The sequence below is a fragment of the Mobula birostris genome, chromosome 12 (genome assembly GCF_030028105.1).
Source record: "Mobula birostris isolate sMobBir1 chromosome 12, sMobBir1.hap1, whole genome shotgun sequence".
In the NCBI taxonomy this organism is placed as follows: domain Eukaryota; kingdom Metazoa; phylum Chordata; class Chondrichthyes; order Myliobatiformes; family Myliobatidae; genus Mobula; species Mobula birostris.
The window spans coordinates 61,506,400-61,527,522 of NC_092381.1; the positions used below are offsets into that span (position 1 = coordinate 61,506,400).

The following is a 21,123-nucleotide window of genomic DNA, read 5'->3' on the forward strand; positions in this document are numbered from 1 at the left end:
AAGATCTCCCACCCCTGCACTTGATCTCCTGAAACTGCTTTTGTACACATGCACAGTTCTTGAAAGAAAGCTTGGTGAGAGGAAAGTACAAACTCATTTTACTTTATCCAACTAATTCAAAAACAGGCATCAAGCTGTTATGAAGCATGTAATCAATCTAAGTAGGACAAAAAAAACGTGATAGTTGATGAACAGATGGTACCTTAAAACTTTGGTAGCCTTTACCTTGGAACTTTTGGTCATAACTTTCAGAACAAAATTTTGGAGTTATATTGTTTTCTGGCAGGGTGTAAGATTGATTAGTGAACTTAAGATCAAAACTATGAAGACAGCTTCTCCTCCTAAAATCATATGAAATGTCATCTACATTATCCACTCCAGAGTTAAGTAGCACGGATCCTTGCCACAACAGCACAACTCAAAATCACTGCCTCTGATTGAAATTATTGCCAATTGCCGAAACTTTGCAGAAAGAAGAGGCACCTTTGCAGACTGGACTCATGCCCACCACACCAAGTGAAAACTGCCAAAATCATTTCAAATGCAGTGTAGTTTGTCTGCATTGTAAGCAGCTCATTCACTGAGCTGGATCATTCCTCGATTGCTTGACCTTTTCTAATGTCAGAAGTCAGATTAATCTGCTAGAATGCTCCAAAATATTTATGAAATTTAAATTTGATTGGCCCTACCCTTCCCCGTACAAAAGTCTCACAATAACCGGAGTTGTGACATTGGTTAGGGCGAGCTATTCTCTCTGACAGCCATTGCAGAATAATCAGGAAGAAATGCGTTGGCTGATATTTTCCTGTTTCCACTGCCAAGTTGCTTGGGCAGCAATCACTGTTCAAAACATCTAAACCTTAAGAGTTTAGTCTGACTGCAAATTCTGGTCTTCATTTTCATGCTACTGAGAGGGGACAAGATTCGCTTTGTATAACGAATTTAATTCCTTTACAAATGTCAGCTGATTTATTCCATTTTGGTTAATAGAGAGGTCTTTCCTACAAGAATATTATTTGCTTGAGATTTTTTTAAATCACTCTCAATATGTTGAGCTCTGATAACCAACTTAGCAAATGGTCTAAATGTCACAACATAACTACTAGCTGTAAATACTAATTAGATCATGACATCTCTGTGGAGGCAGACACAGATTTAACGTTACATGTTAACGTTCAATTAGTGTTCAAATGAACAGTCAGTTCATTTCCAGGCATGCCATGATCACTCTCTCAGGTCAGCATCACTTTGTATGCCATGCATCCAAGGGGAAGCTTTAAATACTCCTTTCAGTAGATTTAGGGGTATAGCAGCATAAAACCAATGTGTTAACAGAATCCACATGACCCAAACTGACATCCTTCGCATGCTTCCTCTTAGTTGGTCCACCCCAAGATTTGGCATAAAGAATTTTAGTATGAGGCAAGTAAATTGCTTTTATTTTAGACAAGTGAATACAGTATATATATCAATTATAATCAGACCGCAATTAATAAAATTGCAATAAATAAGGAAAATTATGAAAAACTACCCATTTTCTCTAGAGAGCCTTATTTAAGCCTTTCTAAAGTCCTGATTTTTGATGTTAAAGAGCTGGGGGAGTAGGGTAATCTTAACCTGTAAGAAAAACAAATTTTTGAGAAGTCTAAGCCAAGTCATATGATCATTCTCGTCGCGCCTGAAAGAGGTGAAGACTTATTATATTCTACCAGTGGCCCATTAACCTTCAAAGCATATTTCAAAGCCCTAAATCTGCTTTCTTTTTTTAAAAAAACTTTTTTTTATAAGCTTGACTCTTTAAAATTTGTACTTCAACATAATTCTGAAAATCTTTTAGGAAAGGGAAAAAAGGAATTTAAACACTTGCAGTAGGAGGATTAAGAAAAAAAAACTTTAACAGCCTAAGTAACAACTAAAGAGTTTTTCCTTATTCCACAAGGCAAGCTGCAGATAAACCTTCATGTCCCCAAAACCTGGATTTAGTTTGCAACAAATAGCACACAGGTGCAACAGTCCAAATTGGGCCCAAACCTCAGATGCTGTCTGGGTGGATTTTGCACATTCTTGTGACTGCCTGATTTCTTACAGATGTTCTGGTTTCTTGCCACATCACAAAACAAACTGTAATTACCCATAGGGTAGACAGATAGCAGGTGATACAGAAGGGTACTGATAGATATGTGATGGAGAAAAGGATACAAAGGAATAAAACTGACAGGAGCAGGATCATCTGGATGGCCTGCATATATATATTACTTCTATATGACAAGAAAATGTAATGTAAAGTGAGAGATCACTGTTTCAAAGAGTACACTGACTTTTCATAAAAGATAAAAACAACAGGATCCACATCTTCTCTCAGGAATATATTCCACATCCTACAATGGACTGAACAATCTCTATGTATCATACCAAAATTTCATATACATATTTATCCAGTTATTTAATTAAGCTTAGTAATTTTCTTTGTACATTATAGGCAAGGTGATCGTGTTTTCTTAAATTGGTTTGCACATAGACATAACTTTAGATTTGCTACTCACAAAGTTAACAAGAATGGAGATCAATTTAAGCAAAATACGCACAAGTTATATATCTTTATAAATATACAGGAGCAGATTTAATGGCATTTCTAAGGTTACATTTATACTACCCTTCAATATTTAAGGACTTAAATCATTTGTGGCTCAACAAATTAACGAACCCTCAACATCAGAGAATTGGTGTAGCTTTCACTTTGCATGCATTGTTCCTCCAGTACTTCCAAATATTTACCTGGCTACAGATTGTATGACCTTTGAGGAGGTATCTTTCAGGTTGTCCTTTAAGTTGCTGAAGAGTCTTCCAGCTCCTCCTTTTACCATATCGAGCAGTCCACTCCCAAAAGTGGGTTCCACATCTTGAGAAGAGGTACCTGAGAAAGCACCAGATGGACCATAATGTATCTTAATAATCTATTTCCAGCAATTCAGGGCGAGTTCAAGATACTGAAAGAAAATCAATAACTTCAGTATCTCTAAAAAGTTCAGAAATTGGAATTCCTTGGGGCAAACTGAAAAGGCCGAGAAAACACGAAGAAGATATTCTTTGCCTTTAAAAAACAAGAAATACAGGGTTGTTAATCAACAGAAATAATATCCTCAAAACTTAGTTATATGTTCTTTTTAAATACCTCAGTTATCAAACTAGTCAACAGTTGCATTGCTTTTTAATTATAACATAGCTATTCCTATCAAAATAGTGAAAAGTATTATTGAATCTATATAAACCCCTATGAATTACCACACAATCAAATTTAACAATTCTGAAATTTAGAGCTATAAATTCCTTTCTAAATTAAATCTATAACATTAAATTTTGCAGTAGGACAACAGGCTCGTTTTAAATGAAAATGAAAGATATTTACTACCTTTTGCATTATTGGGCATTTTAAGCAACTAGCTGCAAAATCCAAATTTTATCTCATAAGATTAGAGAAATTTACTCTAGACAGAGAAAATCAAGTCAGTTTGCTATACCTGTAAGAGAATGGATGAGGATGCAAAAAAAAGCTTTAAAAGAGTATTAGTCAGCTGAGAAATTAAATGTTCAAGAAGACTGAGGTGTGCTTGCACAGAAGTTACTGAAAGCAGAGAATGAGAGGAGATCTAATTGAAACTTAAAAGAACTTGACAGCCTAGATACAAGGACAATGACTTCTTCAAGCAGGGGAAACAAGGACCAGGGAAAACAGTTTGAGAATAAGGGGTGTGCATTTAGGACTAAGAAAAGGATAAATTCCTTCACTTGATAGGGTGATGAATTTTGGAATTCTCTACCCTGGAGAGCAGTGGAATCACCATTAAGACCTCCCAACTGTGCAACATCAATAGATCTGCACTTAAACCTGTATTATTAATTATTAAGCAGTGCTTTTCAGTCTGAAGGGGTTTCTATAACAGTTCCTGAAAGAAACTTCTCCCCTATTACCAAATAACTATCTATGTATTACTAAATTTAAGGTGATATTATTAACCTTGTGGAGGACATCAACTGGGAAAGGACATGGCTGATGTAGTTCAACATAGGCCGCTCTGAACTATAGGTTAAGTATCCCTTATCCAAGAATCCAAAATCCGAAAACCTCCAAAATCTGAAACATTTTTTGAGCTCTGACATGGTATCACAAATGGAAAGTTCCACGGGGCACTGGGAATGCTCCCAGGGGATGCACAGGTTTCTGTGCAACACACAGTTCTGACAAGTGATCTCACATATGTATGCAGAGAAGTTAGTGAAAAATTGAAAAACACTGCATAAAGCAAAAACTGAAGATCTTGATCGTGTATTGAAAGAGTGGATTCCTCTGCATCGGAGCGAACACATGTCACTCCATGGTATACTGATCATGAAGCAAGCAATGATCTGTCACGACAAACTGAAAATTTAAGGTAATTGTAAGTGTTCAGCAGCTGGCTGCAGAATTTAAGAAAAGGCACAGATTCAATTTTTTTTTAAATTAAAAGATAAAGCACCTACTGATCATGAAGCAGCAGAAAAATTCATTGAGTTTGTCCAGATCGTCGCTGATGAAAATCTAACACCCTAACAAGTCTACAATGCTGAGTGTACTGTAACCTTTTAATCAAAACACAGCATCTTAGGTGGAGACTGAAAGCCTGTCGTTGTTTCTTGTTCAAAAGCTAATTCAGCTACTCTCCTGATGCCGCTGTGCTGCTTTTGTTACCCTGTACACATTATATTTTCATTATATTAATGGTATGCAATAATTTTTACTGTTAAGTACATAGGTATGATGAACAAGTGTAAGACAAAGACTGCTTACCGGTAGCAGATAAATTCAGACCCAGAAATAATGGCAATCCTAAGCTATCACATTATATATTCCAAAACCCAAAATTCAAAACACCTCCAGCCCGAAGCATTTCAGATAAGGGGTACTCAACCTGCATCACATCTTGGTTAAAAAATTTAGGAGGAGGCAAAGTGAACCTACCAGGGCAAATCTGAAGGTGGTAGAGAGAAAGATGGGCATGCAGCTGTTTGTAAACAAATCTTTGGAAGACATAGGCCAAGTTATACAGAATTCTCTGCTTATTAATAACGCAAGAGGATTCAAAAGGATGGAAGCTATGCTAAATCCTTTTGACATTGGTCAAACTTCAGCAGGAGCACATTGGGAATACATCAAGGTTTTACAATTGGTTTACCACATGAGGCAAGCAACAAAAACTGGATTATAGGAATTTCAGTATGGAAGAAAATAATGGCAATGATATTTGATTTAGGCTCACAAAAATCTTCAAAAGGGCTAAAATACAGGTGATGCAACCATTGCTTCCAGTAATAGATGCAGTTACATGGATCTATGATTCGATGACTGGTAAAAGGACACTTTTAAAACAATGAGTTGTTGTGATCAACAACTAATTACATGGAGATGTTACAGAAGCATGTCTAATAGCAACAAAAAATTACATCTATGTGAAAAGAGAAAATTATAGAGCTAGTGAAAGGGATAGATTAATTGGTAACTCTATCAAAGAGCCAATAATGGTCAACATGGTTGAACAATCTTTTGAGTAATATTCTTCTGTGATTGTTTTCTACCCTTTGCTTAATGGCTTCAAGCATTTAAATATAGTTATTGTTCACATATCTCTCAGTAATTATCAAAGATATATGCACAATACTTGCAACTGAATTGATCACTATTGTGAAGTAATCAAACACCAGAACACACAAATTCAGGACAAAGATGTCTGACACCTTTTGATATTAACAATAGAGGAATGCAACAGAGGAAACACTGGTCAAAGCCATGGAAGAGAAGAGACTGGGAGATAATGGTAACAAGTGGGGCTGACTGATGACATTTCAATCAAATGCTTCATCTTTTCTGCAGCTGCAACGAGATCTCACCACTGGCCACATCATTTCCTCCACAATCCTATCCATCTTCCATAAAAACCACTCTGTGACTCCCTTGCCTGTTCATTCAACCAAACTCCCTGACTCATGGCACTTCTCCCTGCAACTGCAGAAGATAGAACACTTCTACCTACCCCTCCTCCTACTCCTCACTCACCACCATCCGGAGACACAAACACCCTTCCAGGTGAGGTATGGATCACGTGCATCTCCTCTATCCTTGTATACTGCACTCTGTGCTCCAAATGTGGCTTCCTCTACTTCTGCAAACAAAGCACAGACTGGACAATTAATTTGCAGACCACCTGTACTCTCTCCACCATGTCTATCCTGAGTCCCCAGGTGACTGCCATTTCAATTCCCCTTGCAACACTGACCTGTGTATCCTTGGCCTTCAGCACTGTCAAGGTAGAGCTCAACACAAACTACAGTAACAACACTCCATATTCTGCCTGGGTACTGTGCAACCCAATGGCACGAACGGCAAGTTTTCCAATTTGAGGTGACCTTTATTGCTGTTTTACCTATTCCTCCCCACTTCAAGTTCACCTCTGGTCTGGTTATAGCCTTCCTCGCCTTCCCCCTCCTGGTTGCTTCCACCAGTTTTAAACATGGATCCCCTGACTTCCCCTGTTTAGTTCCGCCTCTCCTTCAATTCTCGCTTAATTGTTACCATTATCTTCTTCACTTATCTGATTACAGCCTTTGTTTTCCACTTAGCATCCACCAGCTGCTAACTTCACCTTCACCATCTGGCTCCACCAGCCTTGTGTCTGCCCCTATCTATCACCCACCTGCCTGTCTCCCATCTCCACTCCTTGCCCTCTCCTGCCTGGCTCCATCTGCCTATTATCCTTTATCCAGCCTTTGTCCAATCACCTACAGTCCCTTGGCTGATCTCACCCCCACCCTGCCTCTATGTTGGTCATCTTCCCTCTCCACTCGGTGAACTGAGCAGCATGCTGCACCAGGACCGAGTTCCTCCAACTGACGGTTTGTTGCTCCAGATTTCAACGTCCCCTCTCTCGATGAAAATCAATGTTTGATATTTAATAGATACAGTAGCCTCAGCAGATCTTCTCATTCAGCAGACTGGCTGAGCCAAAATAACTTGCTTTCCCTCAGACTTGTGGGGTCTGAAGTAGCAGGTAAGGCTAATGATGGACCCATGGATTCTGCCACTAGTAGGCTGGAAGTAGTTGAGTGAGTAGGTAGTTTGGAAGGTGATATATCCCTCTACATTTCACCCACTGGTGGAGTCTGTATCATGAAATTTGACTGTGCTGTGGACACTACTTGAACAGGCGTTGTTGTTGTTGGCACATTTTCTATTACATGGAATCAGTTCAGGATGAGCTCTATGCTATTACCATGACCGAACAACTGGCAACTCAAACGTACTCTTCCCCCAAACTCAGTGCTTGCAATTCCTGCTAAAGGGGGCCAGAATCCCACCGGCACATTGTGCCACCTGGAGAAATGCAGGAAATTCAGAGCCCGTTCTAAATTTGGACTTCAAACTGAGAGGCCATAGGGAGCAGAGTGACACTTTTATCATTCTCTTCATACCAGATTCTTCTGTGTGGCACAAGTCACACCAAGAAAATTTCTTTCTACTCAACATTTGTTCTTTCACAGAAAATATTTGTATTCTCAAAACTGTGTTGCAGTCGATGAAAACATTGCTCATTGCAAGTCATTAAGAGAGATTCTGCAGATTCTGTAAATATTGACAACACACACAAAATACTGGAGGAACTCAGCAAGTCAGGCAGGTGGTTACATAAAACCTGCCAGCTTGTATTTCCCCTTATTCTGGTTTCTGCCCCCCTCCTTTCTAGTCCTGATGAATGATCTCAGCCCAAAACGCCCACTGTTCAGTCTGCTCCATAAATGCTGCCTGACTTGCTGAGATCCTTCAGCATTTTGTGTATTTTTCATTGCAATGATCCTTATTTTTATGATCCTTACTGTCGAAATTATTAAGATTCAAAGGAAAAAACACATAATCCTACAACATGAGAGCACAAAAGCCTGTGATATATTTCAATTCTGGCTTTATGGCATTTCAACATTGAAAATAGGGTCACTCGATAGCTGCATATTGCACAGTATACCAATCGCACACAAGAACTTGGTTGAAATCATGTTATTTTTAATGTGTTCCTGCTGGATACTTGAGAAGGCATTTGGGTTTATCTCACCATCAGTGCTTAGGTTAACTTTATTTCAGTGCAAAAATTTAGTGATATTAACTGAATAAGGTGAAAAATGGTACTTTCAAATTAACTAACAGGGATGTGCTGTAACTTCAGGGAATTGGCCCAATGACCGCAGATATTCCCTGTTTTTACATGAATGGCAACCACATTCAACTTCAAGAGGAAACAATTATTTTTACTCTTAGATGGATGAGATTTTAAAAGCTGGAGGGGATTCCAAGAAGACATGGAAGGTGTCATAGGAGGAGGAGATGGGGAGAATTCAGTGACAGGGATGATTGAGGGACGACACATCAATTGAGATACAGACTAAATGAGTGCATCCATAATGTCCTAATTTGCAATATTAAATTGCCCCAACTATCTGTACACTACTTGAATTGGGTAATTTGACACTTCTTTCACTTCACTTTTTTCCTGAATATTAATTATAACGTAACTAAGTTTTAATGTCGCAAAGAATTTACCCAAATGAACACTTAGCCGTATCAGTTTCTAACACGCAGAAAAATTTTCACTTCAAAATAATTTTTCACTCTTCATAAACATACCATAACTATGATATTTTCTTGCTCCCTATATCAATCAACTTGTAGAACTATAGTTTGGTGCATAATACCAAGTTTATGACAATTTTAATCAATAATAAACTTTGAAAAATATCCCATGAGATTATCAAAAAGCAGATTTTACAGATATTTTTCAATCTTGGTGCGGTGCAGTAGCATTTAAGATCCTGGACCAGCAATTGTTTTTGGACTATTGTTCCAGAAATACTTCCATGCAGATGAGGATCTTATATTCTTCTTAAACAAAAGTACAGTATTTTAAAAATCTTCCCTCAACAATGGTAATTTTACACTTGTTCGTAAAAAAAATCTGATTTTGTCCAATAATGACCTTCAGGAAGGAAATCTGCCATCCTCACTCATATTGCCTAGCCCAAATACGACCCCAGACAAACCTATATGGTTCACTTTTAACTCCATTGGCACTGACAGGATAATTAGGGTTGGACAATAAATGTCAGAGATATATATGTATGTACCCTCCTCAACCTATGTCCCACTATTACCAAGAATGAAAACTATGAAGAACAAAACAAGCTTAAATTTTAAGTCTTTAGAAAGCAGCACTATAAAGCATGAGATCACAAAAGTAATATATTCCAGACCACTGAAATTATGAAAATGGGCAAAATATTATGAAAATGAATTAGTTTTGACTTCAGAAAAATAACAGATTCTCAACTTTTCAGCTATACGACAGTAACAAAGAGAAAAAAAGCCCTAAAAATGTAAAAGGGATGGATCAGTTGACTCACCATTTAATATCAAGGCTGATCTTCCACCTCAATTCCTCCTTCTCTGCTCTCAGGTCTACCTAGTTTCCTCCAAAATATCCATAAACACATTTCAGTCTTGAACATGCATGATAATCAAGCATCCAGAACACAAAGACAGCAAAGATTTTCAACTGAAAACTCAAGAGCTTTCTCTTTATAGCCCTTCATTGACAACACTATATCTTAAGACTAAGAGCCCTAGCCAGGTAAAACAACAGAACTCATCTAAAGTTCTCATCAGTATTTGTCTTTCAAACAACATCACTGAAACAACTTGCTCTTTTTGAGTTATTGTCACCATGCCTCCCCATATCCAGAACATGGTAGGACCATCTAGGGCATCATTAATTTCACGAAAGGTGCTGCAGAAGAAAAAAAAATGCCTATCCTTTGGTATGCCAATCACAAATATAAATTTAGGAGCTCATGCAATCCAGAGTTTGTATCAATGTTTTTAGCTTCCATTTGTATCAATACAAATGATATAATAAAAAATCTCTGATTGCAGAGTCCAACCGATATGTAATAATTTGCACCTCAAGTTTAACAAAGCAGACAACAGCATTTCATGCCAAATGATGGTGCAAAAGTTGAAACTAAACTGCCTTGGGTCCATTTTTAGAAATACCTCTTAGAAATTCCTCCACTCTTCTGTAACATTCAAAGTTCTGATGCCAACAATGAAATCCCTGCTCATGCCACAAACAGTTGCATTTGAACAGGATGGTGAACAATGAGAAGATTGCTGTCCAACTTGATACTGACAGTGCTGTTTCCAGGCAAATACTGATCTCAACCAGTAACTATTAGTATAGCGGTATCACTGCATCCTGCTCAATAAACACTGTCAGAGCAAATCTATCAAACCTTTCAGGTTTGTGAAACTCTTTGTGGATAAAGAAAATACCATTGTAGCATGGTATTTCAAAGCAACAGCAGGACTTAAATCAGATGGAAAGTCGGGCAGAAATTGGTTAGGCTACACCAAGAATACTGTGTACAATTGTGGTCACCACATTACGAGGATCACATTATTAACAACAGAGGGAGTGTAGAAAAGATGTTTCCTGGAATGGAGGAAATTGGTTAGGGTGGGTTTAACCTCACTGGAAAGTAGAAGGCTGAAGGATGAATCATTTGAGACTTGTGAAATTACAGAAGGACATAGATGGGCAACACAAACAAAATGCTGGAAGATCTCAGCAGGTCAGGCAGCACCTAGGGAAATAAATCAGCCAGTGCTTTGGGCTGTGATCCTTCCTCAGGACTGAGAAGGAAGGGGGAAGATGCCAGAATAAAAAGGTTTGGGGGGGGAGGGGAAAAAGGCTAGCTGGAAGGTGATAAGTGAAGCCAGGTGGGTGAGAGGAAGGAATCTGATAGGAGAGAAGTGTAGACCACAGGAGAAGGGGGAGGATGGGGGGACCCAGGGGGAATCTATAGGCAGGTGAGAAGTAGTACAAGGTCAGAGTAGGGAATAAAAAGGGGGAGGGGGATTTGCTTTACTGGAAGGAGAAATCAATATTCATGCCAACAGGCTGGAGGGTACCAAGAAAGAATTTAAGGTTTTGCTCCTTCACCCTGCGGAGGGCCCCATCTTGGTACAAGAGAGGGCCATGGACCGACGTGTCGGAATGAGAATCGAAATTAAAACATTTGGCCACCAGGAAGTTTTGCTTGCGGAGGTGCTCGACGAAGCAGTCGCCCAATTTACGACGGGTCTCACCAATGTTGAAGAGGCCACATCGGGAGCACCGGACACGACAGATGACACCAGCAGATTCGCAGACGTGTTGCCTCACCTGTTTGGGGCCCTGAGTAGAGAGGAGGGAGGTGGTGTATGGGCAGGTATGGCACTGGGGCTGCTTGCAGGGTGAAGTGCCAGGAGGGAGATTAGTGGGGAAGGATGAATGGACAAGGGAGTCACAGAGGGAGTAATCCCTGTGGAAAGTGGAGGGGGTTGCATAGATGGGAGAGTCAGAACCATTTTCCCAGGTCAGGAGACTCTAGAATTAGAGGGAAAAGGTTTAAGGTGAGAGGGAAATATTTACAGATCTCAGGGGTGATTCTTTCCACACAACAGGTAGTGAATATTTGGACCATGCTACCTGAGGAGATAGTGGGGGCAGGTACTATAACAATACTTAAAAGGTATTGGACAGATACTTGATAGGAAAAGGTAAAGGGATAATGACCCCAATACTGTCAAATAGGATTAGCCATTTGCCTGTATTAGGGTCATTACCCCGCTACTCTTAGATAGGCATCATGGTTGGCGTTGTCGGAATGGCCCATTGTGTACCGCATGTTTCTGTTATCTGGCTTCAGTGATGATTGTCACATGCAATCACTTTACACAATTATCCAGAAAGTCTAATTTGTATTACTCATTCTTTTTGTTCAAACACTGCTCTGATAACAATTCTATGCACAGACACTATGATTTGCTATTCTAGGTTCACAATCTGGTACCCAAAATATATGCATTAAGTCTGTCTTGGAGCTGGTACAGTACCACATGTCCTTCATTTACAGCTGTCTCCATTTCCAAAAAAAAAAGGTCCATCTATGTTTTGTGAAGTGTGCTGAGTATAATTATTCACAGAAGTCTGTACTCAAACCAAACAGAAGTATTTATTCATCTGCTGCACAGAGGACAAGCATCAGTAGTATAGAAAAATCTTTTCTGAGCATTCATTGAGACAAAATATAGTTTAACTAATCCTCAACTGTCTAGTTATCATTAAACCTACCAGTTACAGGTGTATATCAGTTACTTCAGACATCATGAACAACTCATGTAAATTCCTCTTCTTCTGATGGATGTGGTGGCCTCTCAGCCGGGCCTCATTACAGTACTTGGTTCCATCTGTGCTCTGACCCAGGACCCTGACTGACCCTGGAGCTACTATTGTTGTTATGAAGACAGCCCTGAATCTAGATCCATTATCTCCAAAAACATTCCACAAACGGACTTTATAATTCCGTGAGTTCTGCTGAAAGACAAGTTATCTCCTGTTTGCTTTTATATTTTTTAAATCACATACAGTTGGCCCTGCTTCCTCAGCTGCACAAAATGAATAAACTTTGGTGTAACAAACTTTTACACATGATTATGATTACAAGTTAATCCTAAGTGCCATTTTCTCTTGAATTGATGTCCTATTAAAATGAATAGGCCAAATATCGCTGTCTGCCCACATCTTCGACATAATTCATCCTTCATTTCGCCACCACTGCAAGATTGTGCCCTGTTCTGTAGCTGTGGTAGCTGGATGTGACTTGAGAGACAAGAGATTCTGCGGATGCTGGAAATCTTGAGCAAACACACACAAAATGATGGAGAAACTCAAAAGGTCAGATAGCATCTATGGAGGGAAATAAACTGTCAATGTTTTGAACCAAGGCTTTTCATCAAGAACAGAAGAGGGCAGAAGACATTAAAAAATGGTAGGGTGCGGGGGAGGTGCAAGCTGGCAGGTAATAGGAGAGCCCAGGTGATGGGGAAGGTGGAAATGAAAGAAAATATGCAAAGGGGGAAGGAGACATGATTTGAGGTCACTGAGCTTTTTTTTAAATCATTTAATGGCCACAAGGCATCCAAGCTTGAAGAGATGTTTGGGCCTGGGACTTTCAACAAGGACAGACATAATTCTTAGTGTTCAAGTGTTTAGGTGTGGTTTACGTAACTATCCTTAACTTTAAATCCAAGAGAACTACCAACGAAGCCAGGCCAACATCACTGCAGCTTAAATTACAATTGCTTCAGTGGCTGTAATTGGTTTTACCTCAAACAACAGAAAAGCTGCAGATGCTGGAAATCCAAGCAACACAAACAAAATGCTGGAGGAACTCAGCAGGCTAGGCAGTATCTATGGAAAACAGTAAACAATCAATGTTTCAGGCTAAGCCTCTTCATCAAGACTGGAGAAAAAAGATGAGAAGTCAGAGTAAGAAGGTAGGGGGAGGGGAGGAAGAAATACAAGGTAGCAGCAGGTGACAAGTGAAACCGAGAGGAAAGAGGGGTGAGTGAAGAGCTGGCAAGTCGATTGGTGAAACAGATAAAGGGCTGGAGAAGGAGAAGTGTAATAGTAGAGGACAGAAGGCTATGGAAGAAATTGAAGATGTAGGAGCACCAGAGGGAGATGATGGGCAGGTAAGGAGAGAGGGGGAAATGGGAACAGGGAATAGTGAAGAAGAGGTGGTAGGCAATTACCAGAAGTTCGAGAATTCTACGTTCATGCCATCAGAGTGGAGTCTACCCAGACGGAATACAAAGTGTTGTTCCTCCAACCTGAGTGTGGCCTCATCACGACAGTAGAGGAGGCTATGGGCTGACATGTCGGAATGGGAATGGGAAGTGGAATTAAAATGGGTGGCCATTGGGAAATCCCACTTTTTCAGGCAGAAGGAGCGGAAGTGCTTGGCGAAGTGGTCTCCCAATCCACATCAGGTCTCACCGATATACAGGAAGTTGCACCAGGAGCATCAGATAGAGTACACGACCCGAACAGACTCTCTGGTGAAGCGTCGCCTCACTTGGAAGGCATATTTGGGGTCCTGAATGGCAGTGAGGGGCAGGTGTAGCACTTGTTCAGCTTGCAAGGATAAGTGCCAGGAGGGAGATCAATGGGGAGGGATGAATAGACAAGGGAGTTGCATAGGGAGTAATCCCCGTAGAAAGCAAAACCTGGGGGAAAGGAAAGGTGGTGGAATCCCACTGAAGATGGTAGAAATTACGGAGAATTATGTGCTTGCCGCAGAGGCTTGTGAGGACAAGGGGAACTCTATCCCTGGTAGGGTGGCATAAGGATGCACGAAATGGAAGAGATGTGGTTGAGGGCAGTGTTGATTGTGGAGGACAAGAACCTTCTTCCTTTGAAGGAGGAGGACATCTCCTTAGTTCTGGAATGAAAGGCCTCATCCTGAGAGCCGATGCAGTGGAGACGGAGGAATTGAAAGAGGGAGATAACATTTTTACAAGTAACAGGGTGGAAAGGGGTATAGTCCAGGTAGCTGTGAAAATAACTGTGTTTATAAAAGACATTGGTAGATAAGCTGTCTCCAGAAGTAGAGGCAGTAAGATCGAGAAAGGGGAGGGAGGTGGCAGAAATGAAGCAGGTAAATTTGAGGGCGGGGTGAAAGATGGAGGCAAAGTTGAAGTCGACGAGCTCTGCATTGGTGTAGGAAGCTGCACCAATGCAGTCATCCGTGTAGCATAGGAAAAGTTGGAGAATGATACCAGTGTAGGCTTAGAACATACCGACTGTTCTACATAGCCAATAAAAAAAGCAGGCATAGCTGGAACATCCATATTGAAAATAAGATGATCGGGGCCAGGAAACTTGAAATCACTAAAAAATTCAAGAGTGTGTGAAGTGTCACGTATGCAGATAGGATGGGACTGAACCAGGGGGAATAAAACCAGGTCAAAGTCTGTATATACAAATTCAGTGGGCAGGAATAAGTAAAAGCAATGGGTCTACCACCACCAAGCACATCTTCTCCCCCCCTCCAAATTTCCACTTTCCACGGGGATCTTTCCCTACGCAACTCCCTTGTCCATTCGTCCCTCCCCACTGATCTCCCTTCCTGGCGATTACCCTTGCAAGTGGAACAAGCGCTACACCTGCCCCTACACCTCCTTCCTTACTACCATTCAGGGCCCCAAACAGTCCTTCCAGGTGAGGTGATACTTCACCTGCGAGTCTGTTGGAATCATATACTGTATGTGGTGCTCCCGGAGGGGCCGCCTGTATATCGGTGAGACCCAGTGTAGATTGGGGACCACTTCACTGAGCACCTATGCTCCATCTTCTAGAAAAAGCACGATCTCCCAGTGGCCCATTTTAATTCCAATTCCCATTCCCGTTCCGACATGTCAATCCGTGGCCTCCTCTACTGTCGTGATGAGGCCACACTCAGGTTGAAAGAGCAACGCCTTATATTCTGTCTGGGCAGCCTCCAACCTGATGGCATGAACATCGATTTCTTGAACCTTTGGTAATGCCCCCCTCCCTTCACCATTCCCCTTGCTCACTGCATCTCCTTACCTGCCCATCACCTCCCTCTGGTGCTCCTCCCCCTTCCCTTTCTTCTATGGCCTTGGTCCCCTATCAGATTCCCCATTCTCTAGCCCTATATCTCTTTCACCAGTTGACTTCACCCCTCCTCCTGCAGTTTCACCTTTCACTTTCTACCTTGTCATTGGGTAGTGAAGCCCAGAACTTAGACCCAGTGACAATAACAGCATGAGTTTGCACAACCGAAGAGGGCAGCCAACACTAATGTTCCCACACACCTGCCACCCAGTCTGTGTTGACAAAATTTGTGGGTTTACAAAGTGCTGCCAGAGTGCCGAGGCAGGAAACTGCAAAGTGTTCTGCAGATGGTGCACTCTGCAGCTACTGTGGCTCAGCTGTGAAAGGAATCAACACTTAGCTTGGTGGACACAGTTCCAATTAATTCTTCTGCTTTGCTCTGGATTGTGTTGGGCTTCTTGAGTATTTTTTGGAACCATTGTCATGTAAGCAAGTGGAAAGATAAAACAGAAATGTAAATGCTTTCTTTGAAGATAGGTTGACTCCCATGTGTTTAACAATATTTCTTTTTAAAGTATGTAATGTACAATTAACAGAGCCATAGAATTATACAGAATGAAAACTAGCTCTTCAAAGTACAGTCAGCGTAATACTATTCCAGTGTCTCCATTCACCCACTGTCTTAAGCAGTTTGTACATTCTCCCACTGTCTGTAAGTGACTTTTGCCCCACATTCCAAGGATGTACAGGTTAATTGGTCACACGGGTGTAACTGGGAGGCACAGGCCTGCTTCTGTGCTCCATCTCCAAATAAGTACACCCATCCTGCCCACGCCAACCAGGAAACACACATTTACACTAATCACACTCTATTCTCCCTGCATTCTTCTCAACTAACCCCACCCCCACGCTAATCACAGATACTACTACTTACCTACAGACTAGGGGCAACCTTCTTATCTTTCCATCATAGGGATGTGGGAGGACACAATAGCACTGAAGAAGTCTTTGGGAGGATGTAAAAATTCCGTACTAACAGCACAGGAGATCTCTCATTAATCTGGTGCACTGAAGCTAGGGCAGCAGCTCTGGTAGTTGCACCACTGCGCCAAACCAGTAGAACCCTACTAACTATCAAACTTACAAATAAGTTTTATTAATTGCACTTAGCAGTATTGTGAATTTTATTTCAACTTCAGGATTACAAGTAAAAGAACACAAATAAAATGAAACAGCAGGAACAGTGAAAGACGAGATAGGAATTGGAGACAAATTTTAAAGCATTACATGCAGTATTCACTTCAACGGCAAGGATGTGTAGATGAGGATGATCCTGTAGTATCACTTATTTCTAAAGAACAAACAATATAGGAAAGATCAAGCAGACAGCAATGTGTGACTTAATTCTGGAAAGCACAGTATAAGACAGGCTTTAGATTCTTAGAGCAGCATTTAGGAAACTAGACAATTAAGAACAGACAAAGAAAGAAACATGCCAACAACTTATCCTGCATAGAAATTAATCAAAATATCATTTTACTCTGCTTTACATGCAATAAAATGTATTACATTATTAGCAATTACATTATTTGCTTCAGTGTCTGGACAATAGCAAAAGGTCAAACGGCTGACAGTATTCCCAGCAGCCAATGTGCACACTTCAAAGAGACTGGACCATCCTTTATATGACACCACCACAAAAATTAGTTAACAACAGCGTTCAGTTCATTAACATAAAATTGATCATGAATCAAATGTTAAAACAGAGTCAAAGCCATAAGTACACGTAAACCAAACTTCAACAGAACAAGTCAAGCGGGTAAGATCGTGGGTAAGAAGTGGGAGTCTGGAGGTGAATACAGCGTGCACCAGAAGGACGCCATACTGCTGCTATCCAGGATGCATTCGCCAAGTGCCCCTCCCCCAACGCCTTCTGTAAGAATTTAGCGATTAAATTCTGTACTTGCAATTTGAAGCCTGAAAGAAAGCACGGAAGCTACTGTACATGATTTACGTACTGCTGCACCAACATCTCTCTTCCTACGTATTTGAAAAACTAAAGAATGCACTAATCTAGCGGAAGTAATATAAAACATATAGTACAAAATGGTTTAAAGCACATAGCGTTTCATTACCAACAGTGCGACAGAAAAATTTAGAGGTATTATTTATATTTCAACGACTAACAGTGCTCGGTAATGTTACAAGGGCCAAGAAAGTACGAATTGCTGCATACATTTAAGAAATACAAGTGAAAATGATTAATTCTCTTTGCAAGCACGGGATTTAAGATAAGGAGTTGAGCTCGTGTTACTGAATGGCACATGGCGTTGACGAGTGAGGAGCAGTTACCTGACCTGTCCATGGTGCTGTAGCGGGCTGTCTGCGGGATCAGGCCACTGGCTGCTATCGCTCCTGCTGGCTCGGGAGCGAGGGCTGAGGCTGGGGCTGGGGCTGGGGCAGGGGCCGGGTTCACCGTCTGCTCTGCATCGCCAGCTTGCTGCCAACTATCCAAATCGCCGGGACCCGTGTCCACCAAATGCAACGATTCGTACCCGTCATAATTTGTCTTCTTGCGATAGTTTCCAAGAAGGCTCATGGGGCACTCAAACAAAAGTCACCAAATAAGAATGCTCATTCACAGACAAAGGGGAGAGAGTAAGTCATGACCTTGTTCAATGAACTGACTCCTGAAAAAAAAAGGAAGCAAAGTAGCGAATGAATCGGTTTTGTTTCCTAGAAAGGGGCAGAAATCGAAAAGGCAAAACTCCGGCAACCCCAATAACAAACTTGCAAAGCTCCCCAGCTGCCTCCCTCCTTTAACAGGTCCTTCTCCGGGCTTCCGACTGGCTCCCTGCCAGTTGCCTGACGAAAACGGTCATCTTCAGCCAGGAGTTGCCTGAAGCTTGCCTGCAAACCTGTCTGCCTTTCAAAATAGTGCTGCTACGAGAAAATGTGTGGCTTCATGGAAAGGTTCTGCAGTTAGTGTATGGGTATGTTTGAAACATACTAATGTAGCTTTGTCAAATCCATTTTTTCTATAGATCATGGATTATTTTTATTCCAAACGTCTTGAAATACTGTCTGTGTGGAATGACTTAGGCACTCTCATGCCACATTCTTGATTACGGCTGGCTAATTAGGATAAGTTTTAGCTCAATCTTGTTTTCACTCGTTATATGTGCACATCTAATTTTTTGTAGAAGTCACTGAATCGCAGTGAGATGAATCCTGCGACACCGAGATGTTTCAGAACCAACCACAGACCATCAATATTTGGATGAGAATTTATTCTCTTAAAATACTTCTTTTTGGCAATATTTTGCATTGTTAAGAATGTTTATTATTTTGAGATTTTTCTTAAAAAAGGCTTTGCAGTAATCTCAAGGGGACACAAATATGTTTCCTTGTCTACCATACATCGAACCATAAAACAATCAGACAAGCAAATATTTCATTCCTTTGATCTATAGCAACAATTCCAAACACGGATTTGCTCCGAAAAAAACTATCACATGGTCCATTTTCTTTCAGTAGTGTACCGTAGCCTCATTTTAAAAACTTACAAAATGGGTAATATGAACGACTATATCATCTGGCAATCGAAAATAAAAATAAGGAATACCAGAAATTCATAGCAGATATTAAGTTGGTTAACATTCTCAGGATTCAGTCTTCTGGATAATTTAATCTGAAATATGAAAGTTTCCTTCAGGTGCTGCTTAACCAGTGGTGCTGGTTCCTATTATAGAGTCAACATTATACAGCATAGACACACATCCTTCAAACTTCATTTCACCCACTTTCCTCAAAGCCTTTCCTATCCATGTACTTTCCTAAGTGTCTTTGAAATGTTATACTTGTACACACCTCAGAAATTTAAGTATATCCCTTGCTGCAATACACAGTAGAACAGCAGTTTAGCCCACCACGATGTCAATCTAAACTAATCTCATCAATATAAAATATAGAAACTGGCTCTTCAGCCTACAATGTTGTGCTGAACCAATTAAATTAGTAATCAAATAGCCAACTAAACAAATCTCTTCTGCCTACACAATGTCCCTATCCTAACATTTTCCTCACATTCATGTGTTTATCTAAACATCTCTTAAAGGTCCCTAATGTTTCTGATTCTACCACCACCTCTGGCAACGCATTCCAGGAAACCACCACTCTCTGTGTCAAAATCTTGCCACTCACATCTCCTTTGAAATTACACCTCCACCCCCCACTTTAAATGCATGCCCTCTGGTATTAGACATTTCAACCCTAGAAGTTATTGCCTGTCTACTGTCTATGCCCCTCATAATTTTATAAAGCTCTATCAGATCTTCACCCATCCTCTGCTGCCCCAGTGAAACAACCCAGGTTTGTTCAACCTCTCATTATATCACATGCCCTCTTATCCAGTCAACATCCTGGTAAGACTGTGTAAGATCTGGAAGACTGTGTAAGGAATCTGGAGAAGCAGCTGGATGACTTTCGACTCGTAGGGGAGAATGGGGCAGTCATAGATGAGAGCTACAGGGAGGTAGTCACACCAAGGCTGCCAGAATCAGGTCACTGGGTGACAATCAGAGGGGGGAAAGTGAAGGTGAGTAGACAAGTAGTGCAGAGCTCCCCTGTAGCCATTTCCCTGAATAATAAGTTTACCGTCCTGGATACTGTTGGCGGGGACGACCGACCAGGTGTGAGCAATGGTGGCAGGGCCTCTGGCACTGAGTCTGACCCTGTGGTGCAGAAGGGTGGGACGGAGAAGAGGAGAGCTGTCGTCATTGGAGACTCTATAGTCAGGGGAGCAGACAGGAGATTTTGTGGACATGAGAAGGACACCCGCATGGTTTGTTGCTTCGGGTGCCAGGGTCCGGGATGTCTTTGACCGGGTGCACGACATCCTGGTGCAAGAGGGAAAGCAACCAGAAGTTGTGATACATGTTGGCACCAACAATATAGGCAGGATGAGGTCCTGAAGTGTGAGTTTTGGGAACTAGGCAGAAGGCTGAAGAACAGGACCTCAAGGGTGGTGTTCTCAGGATTGCTGCCAGTGCGACGTGATAGTGATGGTAAGAATTGGAGGAGATGGCAGTTGAATGCATGGCTGAAGAGTTGGTGCAGGGGGCAGGGTTTTAGATTTTTGGATCATTGGGATCTCTTCTGGGGAAGGTGGGACCTGTACAGATTGGATGAGTTGCACCTGAAATCGAGGGGGAGCAATGCCCTTGTGGGTAGGTTTGCTAGCATGGTTTGGGAGGGTTTAAACTAATTTGCAAGGTGAATGGGACCTGGAGCGATAGAGCAATGAAAGAAGTGCATGGAGTAATGCCAGATCTAATATATAGAGAGGCTTTGAGGAAAGAGAAGCAGAATAAAGGGTGTAAAGGTAGGAAGGTAGAAGGGCTAAAGTGTGTGTACTTCAATGCAAGAAGCATCAGGAACAAAGGTGATGAACTGAGAGCTTGGATACATACATGGAATTATGATATAGTAGCCATTACAGAGACTTGGCTGGCACCAAGGCAGGAATGGATTCTCAACATTCCTGGATTTCAGTGCTTTAAAAGGGATGGGGGGGGAGGGGAGGAGT

General features: G+C 41.2%; 1 protein-coding gene across 1 annotated transcript in view; it reads right to left on the reverse strand.

Moving 5' to 3' along the window:
* dnajc6 (DnaJ (Hsp40) homolog, subfamily C, member 6) overlaps positions 1–18,135 on the reverse strand; it is a 95,438-nt gene extending 77,303 nt beyond the window's left edge. Inside the window, exons 1-2 of the mRNA XM_072274549.1 lie at positions 17,889–18,135; positions 2,776–2,914 (exon numbers count right to left, since the gene is read on the reverse strand). Coding sequence (XP_072130650.1) covers positions 2,776–2,914; positions 17,889–18,135 — 386 coding nt within the window. The remainder of the gene's footprint in view (positions 1–2,775; positions 2,915–17,888) is intronic.
* Between the last annotated feature and the right edge of the window lie 2,988 nt (positions 18,136–21,123).